General features: G+C 36.2%; 2 protein-coding genes across 2 annotated transcripts; one reads left to right on the top strand and one right to left on the bottom strand.

Annotated features, from left to right (window-relative positions):
* Positions 1 to 1,681: 1,681 nt before the first annotated feature.
* On the top strand, positions 1,682 to 15,359 carry LOC124644937 (proton-coupled folate transporter). Its single transcript, XM_047184629.1, has 9 exons — positions 1,682 to 1,900; positions 3,124 to 3,315; positions 3,879 to 4,053; positions 6,785 to 6,970; positions 8,992 to 9,282; positions 12,479 to 12,633; positions 13,118 to 13,286; positions 14,409 to 14,568; positions 14,821 to 15,359. The coding sequence occupies exons 1-9, from the start codon at positions 1,871 to 1,873 to the stop codon at positions 14,903 to 14,905; spliced, it is 1,443 nt and encodes a 480-aa protein (XP_047040585.1). The 5' UTR covers positions 1,682 to 1,870; the 3' UTR covers positions 14,906 to 15,359.
* On the bottom strand, positions 14,926 to 19,476 carry LOC124644936 (putative serine protease K12H4.7). The gene is made up of 9 exons (XM_047184628.1): positions 19,015 to 19,476; positions 18,593 to 18,780; positions 18,122 to 18,357; positions 17,857 to 17,992; positions 17,544 to 17,691; positions 17,304 to 17,463; positions 17,023 to 17,155; positions 16,756 to 16,925; positions 14,926 to 16,590 (listed from the first exon to the last, which is right to left on the bottom strand). Exons 1-9 carry the CDS (start codon positions 19,216 to 19,218, stop codon positions 16,478 to 16,480), a joined length of 1,488 nt encoding a protein of 495 aa, XP_047040584.1. The 5' UTR covers positions 19,219 to 19,476; the 3' UTR covers positions 14,926 to 16,477.
* Between the last annotated feature and the right edge of the window lie 720 nt (positions 19,477 to 20,196).

The raw sequence follows: 20,196 nt of genomic DNA, 5'->3' as shown, positions 1-20,196 counted from the left end.
GCTATGTTCGAGTTCGTACGTGCGTACGCGCCTTAAGGCAATAAACCAATAAATCGCTTCTGCGCAGGTGAAGGTCTGGGGCTCGATTCTCCTAATTTTACTTAAGCAACATTCGATTCACGTTCGACTCGATTCGACTGAGATCCAATCCCGACTCGATTACGTTTGAATCGTATGTGGCATTCCGCTATTTTTTCTTTGAAATAAACGTTTTTATCCTTTTCTGTCATTCAATAATGAATCATTTTGTCTGCAAATGATTTGCGATTGCAAAATGATTGTACAGCAAACTACCGTATAGACCAAAATCACCAAAATAGCAGACCAATCGCACACCAATCAAATGTCAATCGGATACGATTGGTCTTTTATTAGTAGCAGAATGCCCGATATGGTTAAAACTGCTATTGCGATCATATTCCGATTCGATTTCTATTCGATTTTGACATTATTAACTTAGGAGAATCGGGCCCCAGGGCTCAATATCCGTGCCGATAACTATAAAGTACCTGTCTATAGGCCCGAGTCACACCAGAATGGCAGCGCAGCGACGCGGCGCGGCGAGTTCGGAATATGAGTGGAAAGAGTTCAGGGGCCCGATTCTCCTAATTTTACTTAAGCGACCTTCGATTGACGTTCGACTCGATTCGACTGAGATCCAATCCCGACTCGATTACGATTGAAGCGTATGTGGCATTCCGCTATTTTTTCTTTGAAATAAGCCTTTTTATCCTTTTCTGTCATTCAATAATGAATCATTTTGTCTGCAAATGATTTACGATTGCAAAATGATTGTACAGCAAACTACCGTATAGACCAAAATCATCAAAATAGCAGACCAATCGCACACCAATCAAATGTCAATCGAATACGATTGGTCTTTTATTAGTAGCAGAATGCCCGATATGGTTAAAACTGCTATTACGATCATATTGCGATTCGATTTCTATTCGATTTTGACATTATTAACTTAGGAGAATCGGGGCCCTGGGCATTCGAAAAGGAGAGGGGTGAGAAATGAGTGCATGTAGCAGAGATGAGAATGTTCAGACAGATGTGTGGGGTAGTTAGGATGGATAAGGTGAGGAATGAGTACCTATTTTAGAAAGAATCGGAGAGTGGTGTGTTATGTTATGACAAGAGATGAAACACATCCCACAAGAAATCTGTTAAGTGTGAACGTGGCTGGATGGAGAGAAAGAGGCAGGCGAGAGAAAAAATTGACAAACTGTCTGAAAGGCGCGATTAATAAAAAGGGAGTGTAAGTAAGACGGCTGACGGAAAGAAATGGAATAGGAATACATATTGCGCCGATACCGAATAAATTAAAAACAGGGCAGAAAGAAGAAAAAAGAACCATCAAATATTACTTTGAGGTATAATTATTACCCAGAATGATAAGATCACGCCTCAAACAAGATGCAAACGTAGCCAAAGAAACAAAAATAAAATGTATTTGAATTTCCCGCAACCAGTCATCGCATTCATAGCATGTAAATTTTCTGGGAAATTGTGAAACACTCTGTTCATTTTATGGAGACTGTTATCGCGCCGGGTGGCGCCGGGTCTTTACAAATCAAAGTTTTATTTCGTGGAACGTTTTATATAAAGGCATTGTGTTGTAGTTAGAAAGTCTGTGGCATGGCAAAATTTGATTCTTATCTGTGGAATATCTCAAGAGTTTTGACAGATTTTGACTGTAGTTTGGCTTGGCGGTAAGATAATGTGGTGTACGAAAAGTAGAGTCGTTCGTTGAGTCGTGTAGTGCCGTCCGTCCAGTGGTCTTATGTAAAAGGAGCTACACGCAAGAAATAAGTGAATAAATGTAATGTGACATAAAAAGCACGCGTAATATTTTAATTTTATTGAAATGATACCTGCGATGGAAGACATTTCTATGGTTAGTATTATTGTAATTTTTATCAACATTATAAAAGTTTATACTGATGTTATTTTTCGGATCGCCAAGTTTTTCAGCTAAGCGTGTTATGTATCGTTGCACCTAATCAACGTAACTATTCAAAAACTTTTCCAAATTCAAATTCGCAGTAATTGCCGCTTTTCATCGCATAATTTCCGCGTGTTTACAGAAATCACTGTAGTGTTTATGATTTATTTTAAAACAAATGAGTGGCTGTTTCATGTTTAAAGTTACAAATATTACGTACTCGTGTACTTATAATTACGGCTATCTGCGAATTGTTAACTTAACCAATACATTAGAGCGTGCGAATTTGTTGTCAAAATTGAATGTCTGTCATCAAAAAATGGTTACGGATTATTTTAAATGAAAAAATAAATATGGTTTATAAATATTTTATGTTATTTCATGTAAACGTAACTTGTTGTTTACTTATCGTGTTAACTGGTGACCTCTTGGGCAAATTATTGACAGTATCAAGGCTATCAATGATTAATTTTCATCATTGGTCAATGAGATTGTTTCACGGTTTCTTCTCAAGATAGTCTGATAGGAAATACCAGCCTTTTCTAGTTAAAATATTTATGTGTTTGTTAAATATAAGTTTTATGTCAACACATCAATATTTTATTTAAAAAAAAAAACAACTTCAATAAATATAATCATTTCCATTTATCAATATTGCATAATCTGTTATTAATTTAAATCACATCATTTTTTATTTAATAAAATACTTTTACAGGATCATAGTTCTAAACATATTGTTAGTCATTAATTGCTTATTACAACATAATGTCTATTTCACATTTTATCTTTAGATAAAGTATCCTCAGTTGTTTACATTACACCTCTTAAAGATTTTAGTCATAAAGTAGGTAAATAAATGGTAATTATCACTTATCTCTGCTGAAAGTATGGTAAAATTAAAGTTTACATTGTTGTATTTACACTCAAGGTAGCTGGTAAAGTAGTTACAGCGAATAAGTGGAAATTTAATAGACCACATTAGAATGCAAATCACAATTTATTTTAATTTTATAATGAAATAAAAAAGATTTTATGAAATATAGACATGCAGACATATAAACATATTTTTTTATAACAGGAAATATATGGCATAAACATAAATAACAACAACTTTTGCAAAACTACAAACTAATATTTTCATCACATATTTTAACCTGTGTTTTTTTTTATTTTAGGGGCAGAAACAGCCATGGTACAAATACATAACAGTGGAGCCTCCAATGTTCCTATATATGATGGCATATATGATCACAAATGTTATAGAACAAACATTTTATGTGTATCAAGCCTGCACCGTTAACCATGGCTACAGTCCAGAAATATGCCACAACATTAGCAGTTATGATGATGTTAATAAAGAAGTTCAGGTAAACTTCGTTATATAACACTAAGAATAACTACTATTGATGTCCTCCTAGCCTATTATCGGCCAAAGCGCCTGTTCTCATGTAAGGAAGTTAGCCAACTGTGCAGGACATATTATTATACTATACTATACATATACTATATATAGAAGCATTTGCAAAGATACAGGTGAACATATTCCTACACTCTCATAGCCCGATGGGACAGTCAGACATGACCAGAGAAGAACTACTATTAATTATTATTACATATATTAACACAACACTTAAAAGTGGTGAAAGGGGGTAATGTTAGGGGGTGCTGCTCTTTGTAAATATTGAGCGGAAAAAGTACTAATGTAAATTGCCAACTTTCAATAAATGTTATTGACTCTGACTTCATGAAATTGTGTGTTTCCTGAATGCTGGACACATACTCAACACACAGGATTAAATCTATCTTCTGTAGTAACTATCACCATTACTATACAATTTGGTCCTTTCCTTCCGAATTATTCTGTGTTTCTAATTTCACACTGATTATTAATAAAAGTATAGTGCTTATATAATAACTATTTTCTTTTCAGCTAACAGTATCAACGTTCCACCAATGGAACGGTGTTGCCAGCCATGTTGTGCCATTGCTTTTAGCTTTCTTCATAGGTTCATATAGCGACAAACGAGGTCGAAAGATAATTCTGTTAGGAGGCCTTCTTGGGAAATTATTTTTCTCAGCAATGATTACCATAAATACTACGAAAGGTAAGAATACCACTTTTCCTTAATCAATTTAATATTTTTGTTAATCATGTATGTTGTAATAACAAAGATCTCATTACATATATGTATATGTATGTGATAATATTTTTACTACTATAATCTGTTTGTTCTTTTATCGTTGTAACATTAAGATACCTGTACCTTCACTTCTGTAAATTAAAATAATCTCAGAGTTGCATCTATTTTTATGCTGTTAATATTATAAACGCGAAGGTTTATGTATGGATAGAATTGCTGTATAGATTTTGCTTAAACTTGGTATCTTGTATAGAATAAATTATAGGCTTCTTTTTATCCATGTGCGAGAAGTACTTCCCTCGGGGCGTAAATAGTATATATTCATTTAAAATTATTAAAACTTCATTTTATTAAGAAGTTTTCAGGTTCAGTACTACCTCTACCAATTTATTGGCATTTACGAATGAGAGGGATAACTGATTGTTTTGCTGACTGATATGCTCAATGACCTACATTCTACATGGTATCTATCATTTTTGTTTTATTTTCATCTATTATTTTTGATATGCCTATTTATTTAATTAAGTTAGGAATGGAGTGGATGGAACTGATCCATCATTTTAAATAATGTTGATGTAAATGATTTTTATTTTCATAAAAAACAATCTTTGCATCAGCTCTAAGCTAATATTGTAAAGAGAAATGTTATATTCACGAACAATAAACTAGAAAATTGAAAAACGAATTCACTCACATTTTCTACCGTTAGAAAGTTGCATTATTATCAGTTATATCAACGGTACGTATTTTATTTTGTAAATAGCTAGTAATTTAGTGGTAATCATTGGTAGTTCCGGTTCGATAACTTACAGGTTTGAATAATAGTTTGTTTTGACGCTGTCGTAAAATAAAATAAAAATTTCAACAAAACGTTTCTGTTTATTTCTAACTAGCTTCCGCCCGCGGCTTCGCCCGCGTAGAGTTCGGTTATATCGCGTTTCCAATTCTTCAAGAATTCTTAAAAAATCGGGGATAAAAACTATCCTATTTTCTTTCTCAAGGTCAACTCTATCTCTGTACCAAATTTAATTAAAATCAGTTCAATGGTTTAGACTTGAAGCGTAACTCTGTCTGTCTGTCACAGACAGAGTTACTTTGGCATTTATAATATTAGTAGGGATATCATTGTTAATTCCATGGGTTTCGGACATGATTTTTCTGAGAATTTTGCCCATGTCCACCTCATCATAATAAGATGTTTCTTTAATTAAAAATAAAATATCTGATAGCGATCGCCTTGAGATGCTAGCTGTACTTTGTCTCGCAGCAGGAGGCATATTTTAAAAGATTAGCGCGTATTACAAATAGCAAGATAGATCCCTAAGCTTTTTTTTAAAAAAAACCTCTTCATTCTGAGGTCGAAATTCTGGCAAGTGACTGCCCATGAGATAATACACGCGAGCGATTCATAGTTTCTCTGAGAGATACCTTGTACATTTAATTGTACACAATACAAGTTTCTCCTCATGGTTTATATAATTATGAAATACGTAATGGAGCAACGAGAAAAACAAGAAGAAAATTCCTTACATAATCAATGAGTTATGTATTATCTAGATATCGAGTGCACAGTTAGTTAAAAAATAGGAAGGAAAAGCGACCGTGTAACGTTTGATTAAAGTTCAATAATAAATAATAAACGCGGTGTTGTTTCTTAACATGACGCAACAAAACTACTATAGTTGGTGTCACATTTATCAGCAAAGATGACGACATGAGCTGTCAATATAATATAGTAGTAGATATTTCGTATAGCACTCGGATTCAATGACCAAATGCACGAAGATATGATTACGTCTATCATAGCGATTGCTATAAGAGTTTGATTCAAGGTCTTTGTAGATTTATGGTAACAAATACGCGTGTGCTGCGTGTGCAAATATTTCTACAAGCAGGTATTAGGTATACTTACAATGCAAAATATGATGATTGCACTTACACACACATAGGCACCTAAAACTCACATATAACATCAAAATAATTACGCTGATTACCTTTTTATTTATTTATTATTATTAGTACCTACAATTTGAACAATTATTTTTTGTTATATTTCCCAAATGGTCCCAGACATTGTCACAGACCTCAGATTTCTAACCTAGTCATTTAATCATTTAAGAATTGTGTTCAATGCAATTTATATATGTACAAATACCCCTAGCCTGAGGGAGGCCTTTGCGAATAAAAACGTCCACTGCTGGAAGGACTGTGATGACAAAGATTATAGACTATGTGTAATTAATGGAAATTAACTTCTAAAAGCCCCTGCCTATGACCAATTGGAACCTATCTTGAGTATTTGATACTTCATCCATGCGTCCATCTCCGTGCGCTCTCCCGTTCCCTTGATTTAAAGTACTTATTACCTATTCATTCATAATATATTATACAATACCATAGGTAAGCTTTATTAATAAGGTCCCGGCTGTCATTGAACATCCTTGGCAGTCGTTACGGGTAGTCAGAAGCCAGTAAGTCTGACACCAGTCTAACCAAGGGGTATCGGGTTGCCCGGGTAACTGGGTTGAGGAGGTCAGATAGGCAGTCGCTTCTTGTAAAGCACTGGTACTCAGCTGAATCCGGTTAGACTGGAAGCCGACCCCAACATGATTGGGAAAAGGCTCGGAGGATGATGAATACCATAGGTAAGCTTTACACGTACGTAATAACTGACATGAATTTTATATATTTTCAGCATGGCCTGTAGAGTACGTGATTTACACTGCAGCATTTCCAAGTGCCCTAACCGGTGCTGACTTGGCGATATTCGCCGGTTGTTTCGCCTACATAGCTGATGTTTCGTCACTGAAAAACAGAACATTAAGAGTCGGCATTTTAGATGTAGTTTACTTAAGTACAATGCCCTCCGGAGTAGCTATAGGTAAGGTATAATTTTATTTTATTTTATTTAAACATTTATTTCGAGCAACATGACTCCTAGTGTTAGTAACAATTATAAACTATGTTAGTACTACACAAATCCACAAATACACAATATTTATATACATATATGGACAAACAAAACGAAACAAACAGGACTCATAGTGTTAGTAACAATTATTATACTTATAAACTATGTTAGTACTACACAAAACAAACTTTTTCTAGACGTCACTGCTGCAAGGTGACAGGCCCCGCTGAAACTCTACAGCAGTGATTTACATACACACAATCGAGCCTACTTGCGATCATCGACAGGATACTGTTGGCGCTGCCCGCAACCTACGGACCAGGGAAGCACACCGTTTCCGCATCACTGTGTAGAAACATTCTACGTGAGCGTCAGCAAACATCCCCGATGCGCTGCAGTACTGGGGCAACCCCATCAATATCCTGAATGCATTATTATATTGGACTCGCAGGGCGCTGTATGATTTTTGAGTGTAATTAACCCACAGACTGCAGGTGTAAAAGGACGTGCAGTAAGCAGTAAATATAGTGCTCTTGACCTGTTTAGAGGCACGTCTGAATCTGCGGGCAATCATGTTTGCTCTCACACACAGCGCCCTCCGCTCCCTATCAATGTCGTCATCATCTTTGAGGCCAGTGGTCAATACATGTCCTAGATATTTGACTTGGTTTACCCTAGCTAGAGGTATACCACTCAATTTCACTGAAGGTACAGCTTCTGGATATTTACCACGAGCCCCAAACACCATGACTACACTCTTCTTAACATTATATGCTAGACCATGTAGTCTGGCAAATTGCTCGCAAGTGGCTACGAGTGTTCTTAGCCCGCAGATTGACGCGCTCAGCAGCACCATGTCGTCAGTGTAGCTAATGTTATTACAGCACACTCCATCAATAAGGCATCCGACACGTATGCTGCTAAGCGTGCCAATGAGCTCATTGACGTACAGGTTGAAAAGCGTAGGGGAGCATAACCCTGTCTCCCTTCCCCGCATTCCAACCCATACGGCCTAGATAGGGCACCAGCCCATTTCACCTTATTAACCTGGTTTCCATACCAATATTTTAATGTATTTATCATCTCTGATGGAACACTTACCTCTTCCATCTTCCTCCATAAGATGTCGTATGAAACCAGGTCAAAAGCTTTGCTCAAGTCAAGAAAACATGCGTAAACTGGAGTGTGACGATCCGTGTAGTACTTCACAGTATGCTTCACACTCAATATAGCGCTGTCAGTGGATAATCCAGAACTGAAACCGAATTGGTTATCGTGAACACGTATATGACTGCTAAGTTGAGCGTTAAGCACACTGTCAAACACTTTTGATATGACTGTGGCCAGAGATATTGGTCTGTAATTATTCTTATCACCCACGTCACCAGTCTTATTTTTGACTATAGGTATATAGGTTATTTTGGTATAATACAAGTCATTTACTATCTTCTAACTTTAAACACCCATATTTTTTATACACCCATAATTTAAAGTACTTTCTAAGTATATATTATCGTAACTTTCTAAGTATATCTTAGACACAAATGACTGTGTTTCGGTCGGCATGTTAAACTGTAGGTCCCGACTGTCATTGAACATCGTTGGCAGTCGTTACGGGTAGTCAGAAGCCAGTAAGTCTGACACCAGTCTAACCAAGGGTATCGGGTTGCCCGGGTAACTGGGTTGTGGAGGTCAGATAGGCAGTCGCTTCTTGTAAAGCACTGGTAGTCAACTGAATCCTGTTAGACTGGAAGCCGACCCCAATATAGTTGGGAAAAGGCTCGGAGGATGATGATGATGACCCATAATTTAAAGTATGTTTTGGAAACCTCTACATAGACCTTTTCTATGATGATGTTAGTTTCTTATCGTTTATTGCTGGCTGTCTCCCTGGTAATGTCTTACCTCTGAACGGAGATCGATGTTCAAAACTAATCGAACAAAAGAAGATCTAAATATCCATGAAAAAAGTAAACATGTTTATTTTCCAGGTAACTTACTATGGAACAAGGTGGTCGACCGATCCTTCACAATCATGTTTGCGATCAATACGGTCCTCATGTTCTTAGCCACATTGTACACTGTGATCTTCCTCAAGTGGCAGACGAGGCCCGAACAAAAGTCTCTGAAGGAAGCGGGAGTCAAGAACCCTCTGACAGACTTCTTCGATGTCAAGAATATCGTGCAGACTATAACTATATTATCGCAGAAGAGACCTAACAATAGAAGGCTGTTTCTATGGTTCCTTTTAATATCAATGGCGTTCTATACTTTTCAGAGAGGTACGTACACAAGCGTTTGTTTATTTCAGGCCTAGAAAATACCTTATAGACTGGTTAGGTACTATATAATTAATGAGAAAATAAATGAGAGTGTATCGTTGTGGAAGAATCACGTTTGGATAGCTCGTAAAATGTGTGTAATATAAACTTCGCAGCTGGCAGCTATATAGTGATAAAAACTTGATTGATTTTTATTAGTATATATATATATATAGCAAGCGATGGCTTTTGAGTAGCAATAAAAAGGAGAGCGTTTTTCCAAGAATGTTGCAAGGGGGTTGCCGGTTTTCTAGTGATGTTGAAGCCAGACAGCACGGCTCTATTCACAAATAATAAAAATAAAAATCACGAATCAGAAATAAATGAATCCCTATCTAAATTAATAAATTGGCTTAACAATCAATAATCTGAAAATAAATCTTTCTAAAACCCATTACATGAAATTCAAAAATAAAAACAAAAGAAATGCCACTTTCTACTAAATATAATAATGAAGCTATACATATATGAGGTCACCAGCACAAAATTTTTAGGCATACACATAGATTCGAATATGTCGTGGAAAACACACATAAATAACGTCTGTAACAAATTGAGCCAATTTTCATATGCCCTCTATATGCTCAAAAAAGTCTCAAACCAAACAGCACTGCTAAGTGCTAGTAGTAGTAGTAGTGCATATGTAGGATCCACTCTAGCTTATGGTGTACTTTATTGGGGATACTCTACTGATAGAGAGACTGCTTTCAAGGCACAGAAAAGGTGTATCAGATCAATCTGTGGAATACACCAAACCGGAGTCGGTTTGGTGTAAACCCTATTTCATAAACCTTAAATTATTAACACTTCTTTCTCTCTACATATACTTACGAGGCCTCCATTTTAGTAAAATCTAACATCAGTTCATATGTCACATTAAAAAGTAGTAGACTTCATAATACATTATCCAATAAGACACACCGCACTGCAGTATACGGTAACAGTATTTTTTGTATGAGTATTAAAATATACAATAAAGTTCCCACAGAAATGAAGAGCCTAAAATCTGTTACCATATTTAAAAGGAAACTCAAAGATTTTCTCATTCAAAAAGCCTATTACTCTGTAAAAGAGTTTCTCGAAGAAAAATAATAATATAATGAGAAATGAATGTGATATAAATAATATGATATGTTCAACTAGATTATAAGACTAGAAATAAAGATATATATATGTTATGGACCATGTGATTAATTCGGGCATTATAAATAATGCCCGAGCATTATGAATCATGTCTAGCTTTATCGGGCCAAGTGATTAATAACTATCTTAACTTCATTATTTATCACATTGCACAGGCATTATTATATTGCTACATGACAGTTGGGCAATTTGATAGTAAAGCTATATATTACGCGGTGCGAGGGCGGGGAGGGAAGTACGCATGGCGTGACACGCTTTGACCAATCACAGACAGCCATTCTTAATTTTATTTTATGTTATATTTTTAATATGACTTTCCTTAACATTTATATGCAAAAAATAGAGGATTTTTAAGGCAGAAGTCCTCAAGAGTCAACACTGTGCGGACAGCCCCGAGGACACGGTAGACTACACAGTCCAGGAGTGCCCTGCGTGGGAAGAGCACCGCCGGGTCCTAGTCGAGACTTTAGGCGGCGGCGACCTCTCGCGTCCGGCCCTGGTTCAGGCCATGGTCCGGGGCGAGAGGGAATGGGATGCCGTCGCCTCCTTCTGCGAAGCAGTCATGCTCGAGAAGGAGGCGGCGGAACGTCAGAGAGTTCGCACCTCTCATCCCGGCCGCCGCGCTGGACCAGGTAGACCACGGGCGCCGGGTGTCGCGAGATGACTCCCGGCCACCGTAGGCGTGGGTCTGTGGGCGGTGAGTTCGGGTGGCTCGCTCATGTCTATTTTTAGGCAACAGACCCGTGTCGGTGGCGCGCGTTGTTCCACGCGCTCCTCAAAGAGATGTCAACAACCCCAGCGGGGCCCATCAGGGCCAAGGTCTGCCGGGGCTGAGGGATTGTTCGAAAGACCGCGGCCCTAGTACATAAAAGGCCTACGACAGAACACGACGGTCAGTCAGTAAGAGTCTGACTGACACCCTCACCGCTGCTAACCCACAGCGGGGGGTCATTTGATGAAAAAAGGCAGAAGTCCTTCATAATTAATCCAAATCATGAGACTGATTATTTAAGTGGTTTAATATTTAGTTTATTTTAAGTAACAATAAAAAAATTGAAATTAAATATGTTTGTATTACTTTGCCCAAAAGGTCACGGGCAATATGTATAGTGCCCGGTCAATTTGATTATTTGAATAATTATTATCAAATTGCGCTCTCATATTGGGCATTTTTCATAATGACCGGGCATTATGTATACTGCCCAATTTATCACTTGGTCCACAACATATACATATATAGTATGATCTCACTAAATTTAGTTCTGTAATAGTAATTAGTTTTATTTATAAGTAGTAACATAGGAACCTAATGTTAATTTATATATATCTATCTATATATATAAAAATGAAACCCGCTTTCCGTTGTCACGACATAATATGAAAACGGCTTGACCGATTTGGCTGAAAATTAGAGGGAAGGTAACTTAGAACCGGGAGAAGGTTTTAGGATAGTTTTTGTCACCATCCGGCTATGAGACGCGGGTGAAACCGCGGGCGAAAGCTAGTATGTTAATAAATTGCAATGCCTTAACGGGCAACTAAGTCCTAAGTACGTACCTAGCTATAAGATCCTTTTATACCACTTCGCAATAAAGATTTTGAATTCGAATTTGAAATTTGAATTTGACATGACTGGCATACTTCTTACCAAACCTAATGACCGCAAGTAACTATTATAGCAATCTGTGATGTCGGCTCGCAACCAAGTTCTAACCCCATGTATGCTCAATATCATACCTCTGTCGCCCGCACCTAAAAATAGTTTCTGCGCAGCGACTAAGTTCTGAGCCACCATTTAATTTGGTACGACATAATGCCAATTCTCAAGTACTTAAAATGTTCAATTTGACGTACGCCGTAAAATTGCCGGTCTTTAACTAATGTAATCAATAGTTGAGACTAATTAGGAATGGCGGTCCTAATCGAACACACGGTCCTGTATACTTACCTATATTATTTGTGCATATTAATAACACAACTTGTTCTCTAATCAGTCGCATTTTATTTATTACAGACGAACGTTCAGTGATGTATTTGTATACGATAAAGGTATTCAAATGGGACACGACATCTTTCAGCAACTTCAGGACATATCTGAGCACTATGTATGTCATAGCTATGCTATTTGGTATACCACTAATGACTAAAGTCTTGCAATGGAGAGATACAGTTAGTAAATAATTATCTAATATCAATTATTTTACTAAAGTATTTTTTGCGGTTCTTTTGTCCTCCTTTCTCTGTGCTGTATCTTTAATTTCTGTTGAAAAATCTAATTTCTGGCAACATGGATGCATTATCTTGCACATGTATGGACAAATGGATCTTGTCCAAGTAGAGTTCTCGCAAAGCTACCCCTCCCGCTCCTCAGTCACCTGCAGATACCTATAAATTGGTTTCGGCGCAGCGACTCACGCAATTTTCTGTGACGACAAAAAGTTTGGCGAGACGTATACTTCTATGGTATTTTAGAAGGAATTATTTGTAACGTGTCTCCGAAAGCTGAGCATTATAACGGTTTACTGTAAAACTAATGATAATCCTTAAAATTATTTTATACGCATACTTTGCTACTCGTTTAAAACTTTACTAAGATGCTATCAATATTACCGACATTTTCTCTGTTTTAATTTAAAATTTTATTTAATTTCAGCTGATAGTGATGTTGGGTGCCACAGCCCATATCTGTGGGCACCTAGTTTATGCTCACGCTAAGACAGACAATCTGTGGTACTTGGGAGCCACCTTTGCAGCTCTAGGTCCTTGTGTAGCACCACTTATACGTTCCATGACGTCCAAAGTCTTGCCTGCATCCGAAAGAGGTTCGTAGACATTTTGCTTCTAATAAAACCGTTTAAATATCCAGACATACGTGATTACTTTAACAGCAAATGCATGAACCTGTGACAAGAATCTGAAAGCGTTGTTTAACGTATACAATTATGTTTTAAACCATCTCTGAGGTAATTTTTAACAAGCAACAGTAACAACCTGAAAAATAAAGAAAGAATATTTTTTTTCAGACTCGAAAACTAATAATGTAATAAATAAGCCCCGCAGGGTATCTGAGGCGGATGACGGGGAGTAGCGACCCCGCGGGGCTATATATCCGAGTGCTCCAGGGAGAGTATACTGTCCCCCATCTCCGGCCTACCGGAGTGAAGCATGACGGGGGATAGGTCTCCCGCCTCTTGGCTTGCCTTCATCAGCCGGTCAGAGTAGAGTCGCTAGAGTAGGGTTAGCAGCCCGCTCGGAGGGTAGGTGCCTCGTGGTAAGTGGCGAGTGGGCCGGTGATGCTGGACCCACAGGGAGCGCGTGATCTGCGTTTAAAGTCCGCCGAGGTATCCTCACCCTTCAGCCGCTCATGTACCTGTTGCCCTCTTGTTGCGATTTAGCGACTGATTCCCGGGGGCCCAGTAAGTGAGGTGGCGAGTCTCCATCTGCCATTTTTACGTGTATTTATTACATTGTTATCGGCAGGTGCCATAGTTCCCGTAGTTTCCCCATTCCTAGTCCATTAGCATCCCATCACAATAGCCCAAGTAGTTTTCATCCATAGTTAGCAATAGTTTAGCACAGAACCGGGGATTGTCCTTGGGTACATTTCTATAGTGTATACAGGGATAATCGTCGGTTTTGTGTCACCATTTCATTAAAGTTGTCTCAAAAGGGCTTCAGCGTGTTGGCTTCGGCCCCACGTTCGCCTCCCAAAAATCCGGGACTCTGTAGTCCCGAGGTCTAGAAGAGACATACATTTATAATAAATAATACTTTTATGTCATGTATTGCAGGCATTGTACATGGACATCGGAACTTGAATAACTTTCTTTAGCAATGTTCTTTTGATATCAACAATAAGTTAGATCAGATCAGTACAGATTGCAGAAAATCTCAAACTACCTATATATTTTTCTACCTGAAAGTCATTCTCGTATTTGTTCCAGGTGTGGCTTACGCATTCTTATCCGTAATGGAAAACGCCGTAGCAATGTTTGCGTCCATAATTTATTCTCAGCTATACAAAGCAACGCTCGACACTGAATTCGTCAATTCTATATTCTACCTCACAATATCTACCCAAGTTGTGGTTTTCACTTTGATATTGTAAGTATGTTTGTTATTATTAATCTACTGTATAACCCGTCGAACGCAGATATATGTGAGAGTTGATAATATAATAGGTATTTAAACAGAAAAAAATACAAAAATACATGGAAGTAAAGTCTCATCAATTTATGCTTTATTTGAGACGAAACTAAAATGGATTACTAAAATGACAATTGAATGAATGAACAATAATGAACATTTATTTTATAAAGAAGTTTTAAGTCACTGATGCATTGTCCTTTTTTTCAGTACCATGGAAATTATGTTGAGAGGCAGGCCATTGGAGCCTCTGTACGAAAAGGAAGAAGAAATAACAATATCAACATCATCATAGCGTTAAAATAAAACAAGTTGTTTTTTTTTAGTATAGAGTATATTTTAATTAATGAGCTAAATATATTTTAATGTATTTATAAAGAAAATCACTACTGAGGAACTGCTATATAATAAAATCTTGAAATATATTCCATTTATAAAGTAGATAACACTTTAATTACAGTCAGACTGACAATATAACAAAAGACTAACAATTTGTTATCTAATGTTAGATTCTAAAAGAATATAAAATATCCAATGACGGTCGTGATATTATACATTGTATGTCACTTTGTGATAGTTAAAAGATGTAATGATACTATACATATAGATAGTAAGAATATATTTTAACGATATTATGTTCCATCTAATGGACAGTGTAAAAGCAACATGAATTATTTTCCTGCATTTTTTTAGAATATAAGCCTAGATAATTATATATTTGATAGAAATAAAAATCACTGCTTATGGAAGTCTTTGTTTCAATTTAGAATATTTTATTTATTCAAGTTTTAATAATATACTACAATTAGGAACAACTACATCCTAAATTCCTCCTAAGGTAATTATTACACATGTAGTAATCTTGATTCCATATATCAACAAAGAACACTGGTGAGTTTACATAACACCTACTTACTACTCAGACTACTGAGATTTTAGATTAAACGTTCTAAAACTATTCAAATGCATTCAAACTGATCACAAAGCACATCACAATATGGATTATATTGATCTAGCACGTATTACGAAATTCTTTGGCTTTGACCTATTTTTATTTGAATTTGAAAGGGCCATATTATCAAATCTATCATTAATTTAAAATATAAATGCCATATCGGAAGCTAAATCTTTTAAGCCACTATACATTCTAAACAGATGTAAGCACCAATTAGTACCTTAAGGTTCATAGAATTAGGATATCATTACGGTAATTATCAATGCCAACCGTGATTTAGGGTCAAAAAATCTAATTGTGTAACTAACGAAATGGAATGTAATTAAATGAAATGCCCCATTTTTATCACGATGAACACATAACAATAACATACACACTTTTGATACAAAATCTGGTTCCTAGTTGGTCATGTTGGAAATAGATTATACCAGATTTTTTTTTATAAATACCATAAAAACAAAATGAGTGATATGGTCTTTTTCGCATATTTAAGGAAATTAAATCTCAGTAAAAATACATCAGAATAATGTACAAATCGCAATCATTACAATTAACAATAATTATATAAAAACTGTTTAGTTCCTTATAGTCTTATTAACATTTCCTAAACATAATTGAGCATAAAATCATGGCCCTAGATTGCTAGCCTCTATCTATTCCCTAATCATCTAACAGTTGGACATAAAACGGGATATAAAAATCTACTGGAAGATATTTGCATACAAGAAATAGTTTCAATGCATTCTCTACTACTAACAGCTTAACTATAACAATTTAATCAGCCCTCATTATGGTAAAAGACAGTAAAACTTCAGTAAATATTTTAAGCAGTAAATGTTTTTTTAAAGATTGCATATCTTTGTTTGAGAGATGCACTGATATTCTGTTCAGCTTAGGAACGTAAAATGCATGTTAAGGCTGTCCTATCCAACCAGCTAGGTACTGCTCAATCTCAACTCGAGCTTCAATCAGATTGCTTGAATCATTCTCACTTGGTGGGTACATGTTTGCACAGTGGGCAGTTCCTGGAAAACAAAATAAAGTGGTAATATATTATTTTATGAAATATATAGATCACGAAACATTAACAATATTGAAATATATTTTACACAGAAAATGAAGGTATATCATAACTTATTAAACTAAAATTTCTTGCTTGTTGTATTATGCAAAATTTCTAAAAAACTTACCTTTTATATAAATAGCTGGTGCACCATTGTCTAGTGTCTCTGTGATTCCTAGTGCATGCCAAGGATCAACGGAGCCATGAACAAATACTACTCTAGACACCGAGATGTCAAGGGCTCCATAGTTGCTATTTGTCCAATCAGCAGATGCAGCAACAAAATCTGCATTATACCTAAAAGTTATCAAAAATGTTATTTGTATTAGAAGTTTCTAACTCGTTATTTCTGTTCTTTCTATTCCATACATCGTTATCCAGGTCCTTTACTTACTTTCTTCCGAAAATATCTTCACATTGTTGGATAAAGAAATCGAGTGTGAAATCATTTCCAAATACTTCAATTTCCCCAGAAGAAGTCTGATAGAATCCAAATTCAGTGCATGTCTGATACATCCATTGACGAGCTGCAATCGAAAAATAACACAAATTATTTTTAATGACCCACTTTTACAATAAGTAACGAGTTAATATTTAAAAAAAAATCTATGGAAATGTCTGCAGATATATTCTATAATATTTAGTTTATTTGCTTGTTATAACTTTTATACAAACCTCCTTCTGAGCCCCAAGACATGTTCCTCAATTCTTTGATCATGTTATCATAGCTGTAGTCCAAACAGGTTTGATTGCTTTTGTCCAATATAATAGAGTTGAAGGCTGCAAGCTTCTTGTATGCTGGTTCAGACCCAGGAGACGTTAACATGTTGCACACCTAATGTAAAGAATTACCATTGACTAAATACACATTAATGTCTATTACTTGTTCAAACTGTTAAACTTCAAGAAACTTACAGTGTTGATAGTTAAATTTCTGTATTTAGTATCTGCACTAATCCTGTTGTCCTCATTATACTGGACTAAATCAGCAAAGTCATCTGCGATGGAGTTGTAGAAATTCTTGATATCATTTGCTGAAGCACTTTCAAAAGATTTGCAAACCCTGTAACAAACAATTGAAATTTTCATAACACTCTTCAAAATAGAGTGAGCATGTCATCTGCTAGATTGAAACAATTTAACATTATGCTAACAGTGTAAAATATTGAAAAGTTTTAACACAAGAAGGTACTACATTGTACTAACTTATTGTTGAAACAGCTGTTACCTGAATTCCTTCTCCACAACACTAGGATGAGTTTTCATCATAGTTGTTATTTGATTATGTGCCATTTTGAGTTCATTGACACAATCTTCACCACCAGTTTTTTCTCGCAGTGCATCAACAACCACCTCATAGTACTCTAAAATGTAAACAGTTCAATATCAGTATAGTTCCTTACATTTATACATCACATAAAATGTAATTATTAAAACATGTGAGCATACTATATATTTCAAGTATAACATGAATTTAGAGAAGAACTATTTACCCATGAAGTTAACTTTTGCCAATAATGGACCACTAGAAGACACTGCAGCATATACCAGATGTGGATACTTAAGTCGTAGCCATGCTGCTAATGAACCAGGGTAGGAGCCGCCAAACGCTATCCAGCGGACATCATTCCTTAGTCTATATTTGTTGTTCATAGCATTGATGAAATTTGCCAGGTCTGCAAGAGCTTGGTAAGATGACAGGTACTGAAGGTTTTTGATGCTTATATCTCTGTAAATAAAAAAAGGAAAACATTTACCGTCTTACCACAAAAACTTTTAAACATCAGTTTAAGCCTTGTCTAAAAAAATGTCAAATTATGACATTGACATATGGTTCATTTTGCAGCCACAATTTTTTTAGACAAGTGTAAAACAGGCGTTTAAGTTTTTGTAGTAAGGCCAATATGATATAGATTCATAAATTATTAAAGAATCAAAGCCTATGCCACTATGCACAAACTTACTCTGTTGGATGACTCTCTCCATAATACCGATGTTCTAGATTGATACAAAGAGCATTAAATTTTTTCGCATAATCAATCCAAGCCCCTTTGACCATCCATCTAGCATCAGCTGGTCCTTCACCACCAATCATAAGAAATACAGGCCCCTGGTTGTTGAAGTCATAGAAACTATCATTTACAAAGTAGCGCTGAAATATAAAAAAATATTGCACATTAACTTTCATGATGAAGAACACTCCATTTTATAAAAAGGGATGGATAGTAGTAAGCTAAAATTGCAGAGGAACATTACCCTTTGGATTCTAATGAAGAAAATGGGTTCTAATTAAATGAATTAAACAATAACCTGTTCTCATAATCTTGCTGAAACTCAAAAATATCCGAAAAGATTGCCGATTTTCAACTTGGTTAGGATAACTCACCTGCTTCCAGGTTCTTAAATCTGACGGGCTAGAATGATCCAACTTTTGTATGAACCACTGAGCTGGAGGTAGTTGTTCGCCACCGTAGCCCCCTGGTCCCCCTAGATTGCCTCCTTTGCTTCTACCAATGCGAAAATGTTTGCTTCCACAGGCCACATTGCTTATAATTAATATCATGCATGTAATTGAAAAATGTAACTGCATCCTAGCGGCGTACTAGACACACTCTCGAAAGTAGCTAGGATGAAGAAAAATCACAGCATGTAATGAACAGGCAATGCTGGTTGCTTGACTGGTCTGATGAGACAATAGGATACTATTGATTATTCTGTGCAATGACCGCACTGATAAGATGACCTATAGGGTCACGATTCTATGTCCACCGGCCACCGACAGCAGACCGACAGGGACAAAATAAAATTAAAATTCAGAAATAAAAACAAAACATCATAATAATTTATAATCTGTGCACAGGTTGAAGTGTTGCCTGATGACAAATCTAACGTTGCCACAGGTTATCACAGGAGTTGACACTTTGACAGGAGGTAACAAACTTATAAATATAAAAATCCTCTGAAACGATCAATTAAATTACAGAATATTACAAAATTGTGCAAAATCTACCGTGTATAGTTATTATCAAAGATGGTGCAATGATTTTTAGTGACCTAAATTTTTTGTAAGATGGCTAAATGTTATTGTACGTCTAGAAACCGCCTAATAGGGTATACGCACGTGACCCCGAAATACAGTGCATATAAAAAATGCATACATAGCAAACAGGAAAGTTACTGAAAATTATTGCGAAATATTGTACACACACACACACACACAGTAAAGTACACAATATTGCAAAAAAATGTGCAATAGTCGCATAGAATCATTGCGTAGTCTTCAATCTTCAATATTAACTTTCTATAGGATCTATCTGTGAGATGACTCGGATACGCAGCATAGACGATCAATTATATTTCATTCATTCATTTTCATGACCACATCACATCTACGGCTAAGGAGACTTTCAGGCGCCTTGGCTCTGGCTTTTCTACAACCCCCACGTAATCAAGTTCGTTTTTGGGGCTTTGGTCCGGAGCAACCTTGAGTCTAGTGCGTGCGTATGGAACCCCGTAATGCAATTGGCCATGGCCGTTCTATTTAAAATATATAAATAAATTAACCGTT

Source organism: Helicoverpa zea, chromosome 31, assembly GCF_022581195.2.
Source record: "Helicoverpa zea isolate HzStark_Cry1AcR chromosome 31, ilHelZeax1.1, whole genome shotgun sequence".
Lineage (NCBI taxonomy): Eukaryota > Metazoa > Arthropoda > Insecta > Lepidoptera > Noctuidae > Helicoverpa > Helicoverpa zea.
This window is presented reverse-complemented; position numbering and strand designations above follow the sequence as displayed.

Bases quoted from the DNA above. Each gene is read 5' to 3' on its own strand.
- LOC124644937 (XM_047184629.1), top strand. From the start codon at position 1,871: ATGATACCTGCGATGGAAGACATTTCTATG. The intron at 1,901-3,123 runs GTTAGTATTATT...TTTTTATTTTAG, and splicing joins CGATGGAAGACATTTCTATG to GGGCAGAAACAGCCATGGTA. The intron at 6,971-8,991 runs GTAAGGTATAAT...TTTATTTTCCAG, and splicing joins GCCCTCCGGAGTAGCTATAG to GTAACTTACTATGGAACAAG.
- LOC124644936 (XM_047184628.1), bottom strand. From the start codon at position 19,218: ATGCAGTTACATTTTTCAATTACATGCATGATATTAATTATAAGCAAT. The intron at 17,993-18,121 runs GTAAATAGTTCT...TTTACATTTTAG, and splicing joins GGCAAAAGTTAACTTCATGG to AGTACTATGAGGTGGTTGTT. The intron at 17,692-17,856 runs GTAACAGCTGTT...TGTTTGTTACAG, and splicing joins GTTGTGGAGAAGGAATTCAG to GGTTTGCAAATCTTTTGAAA.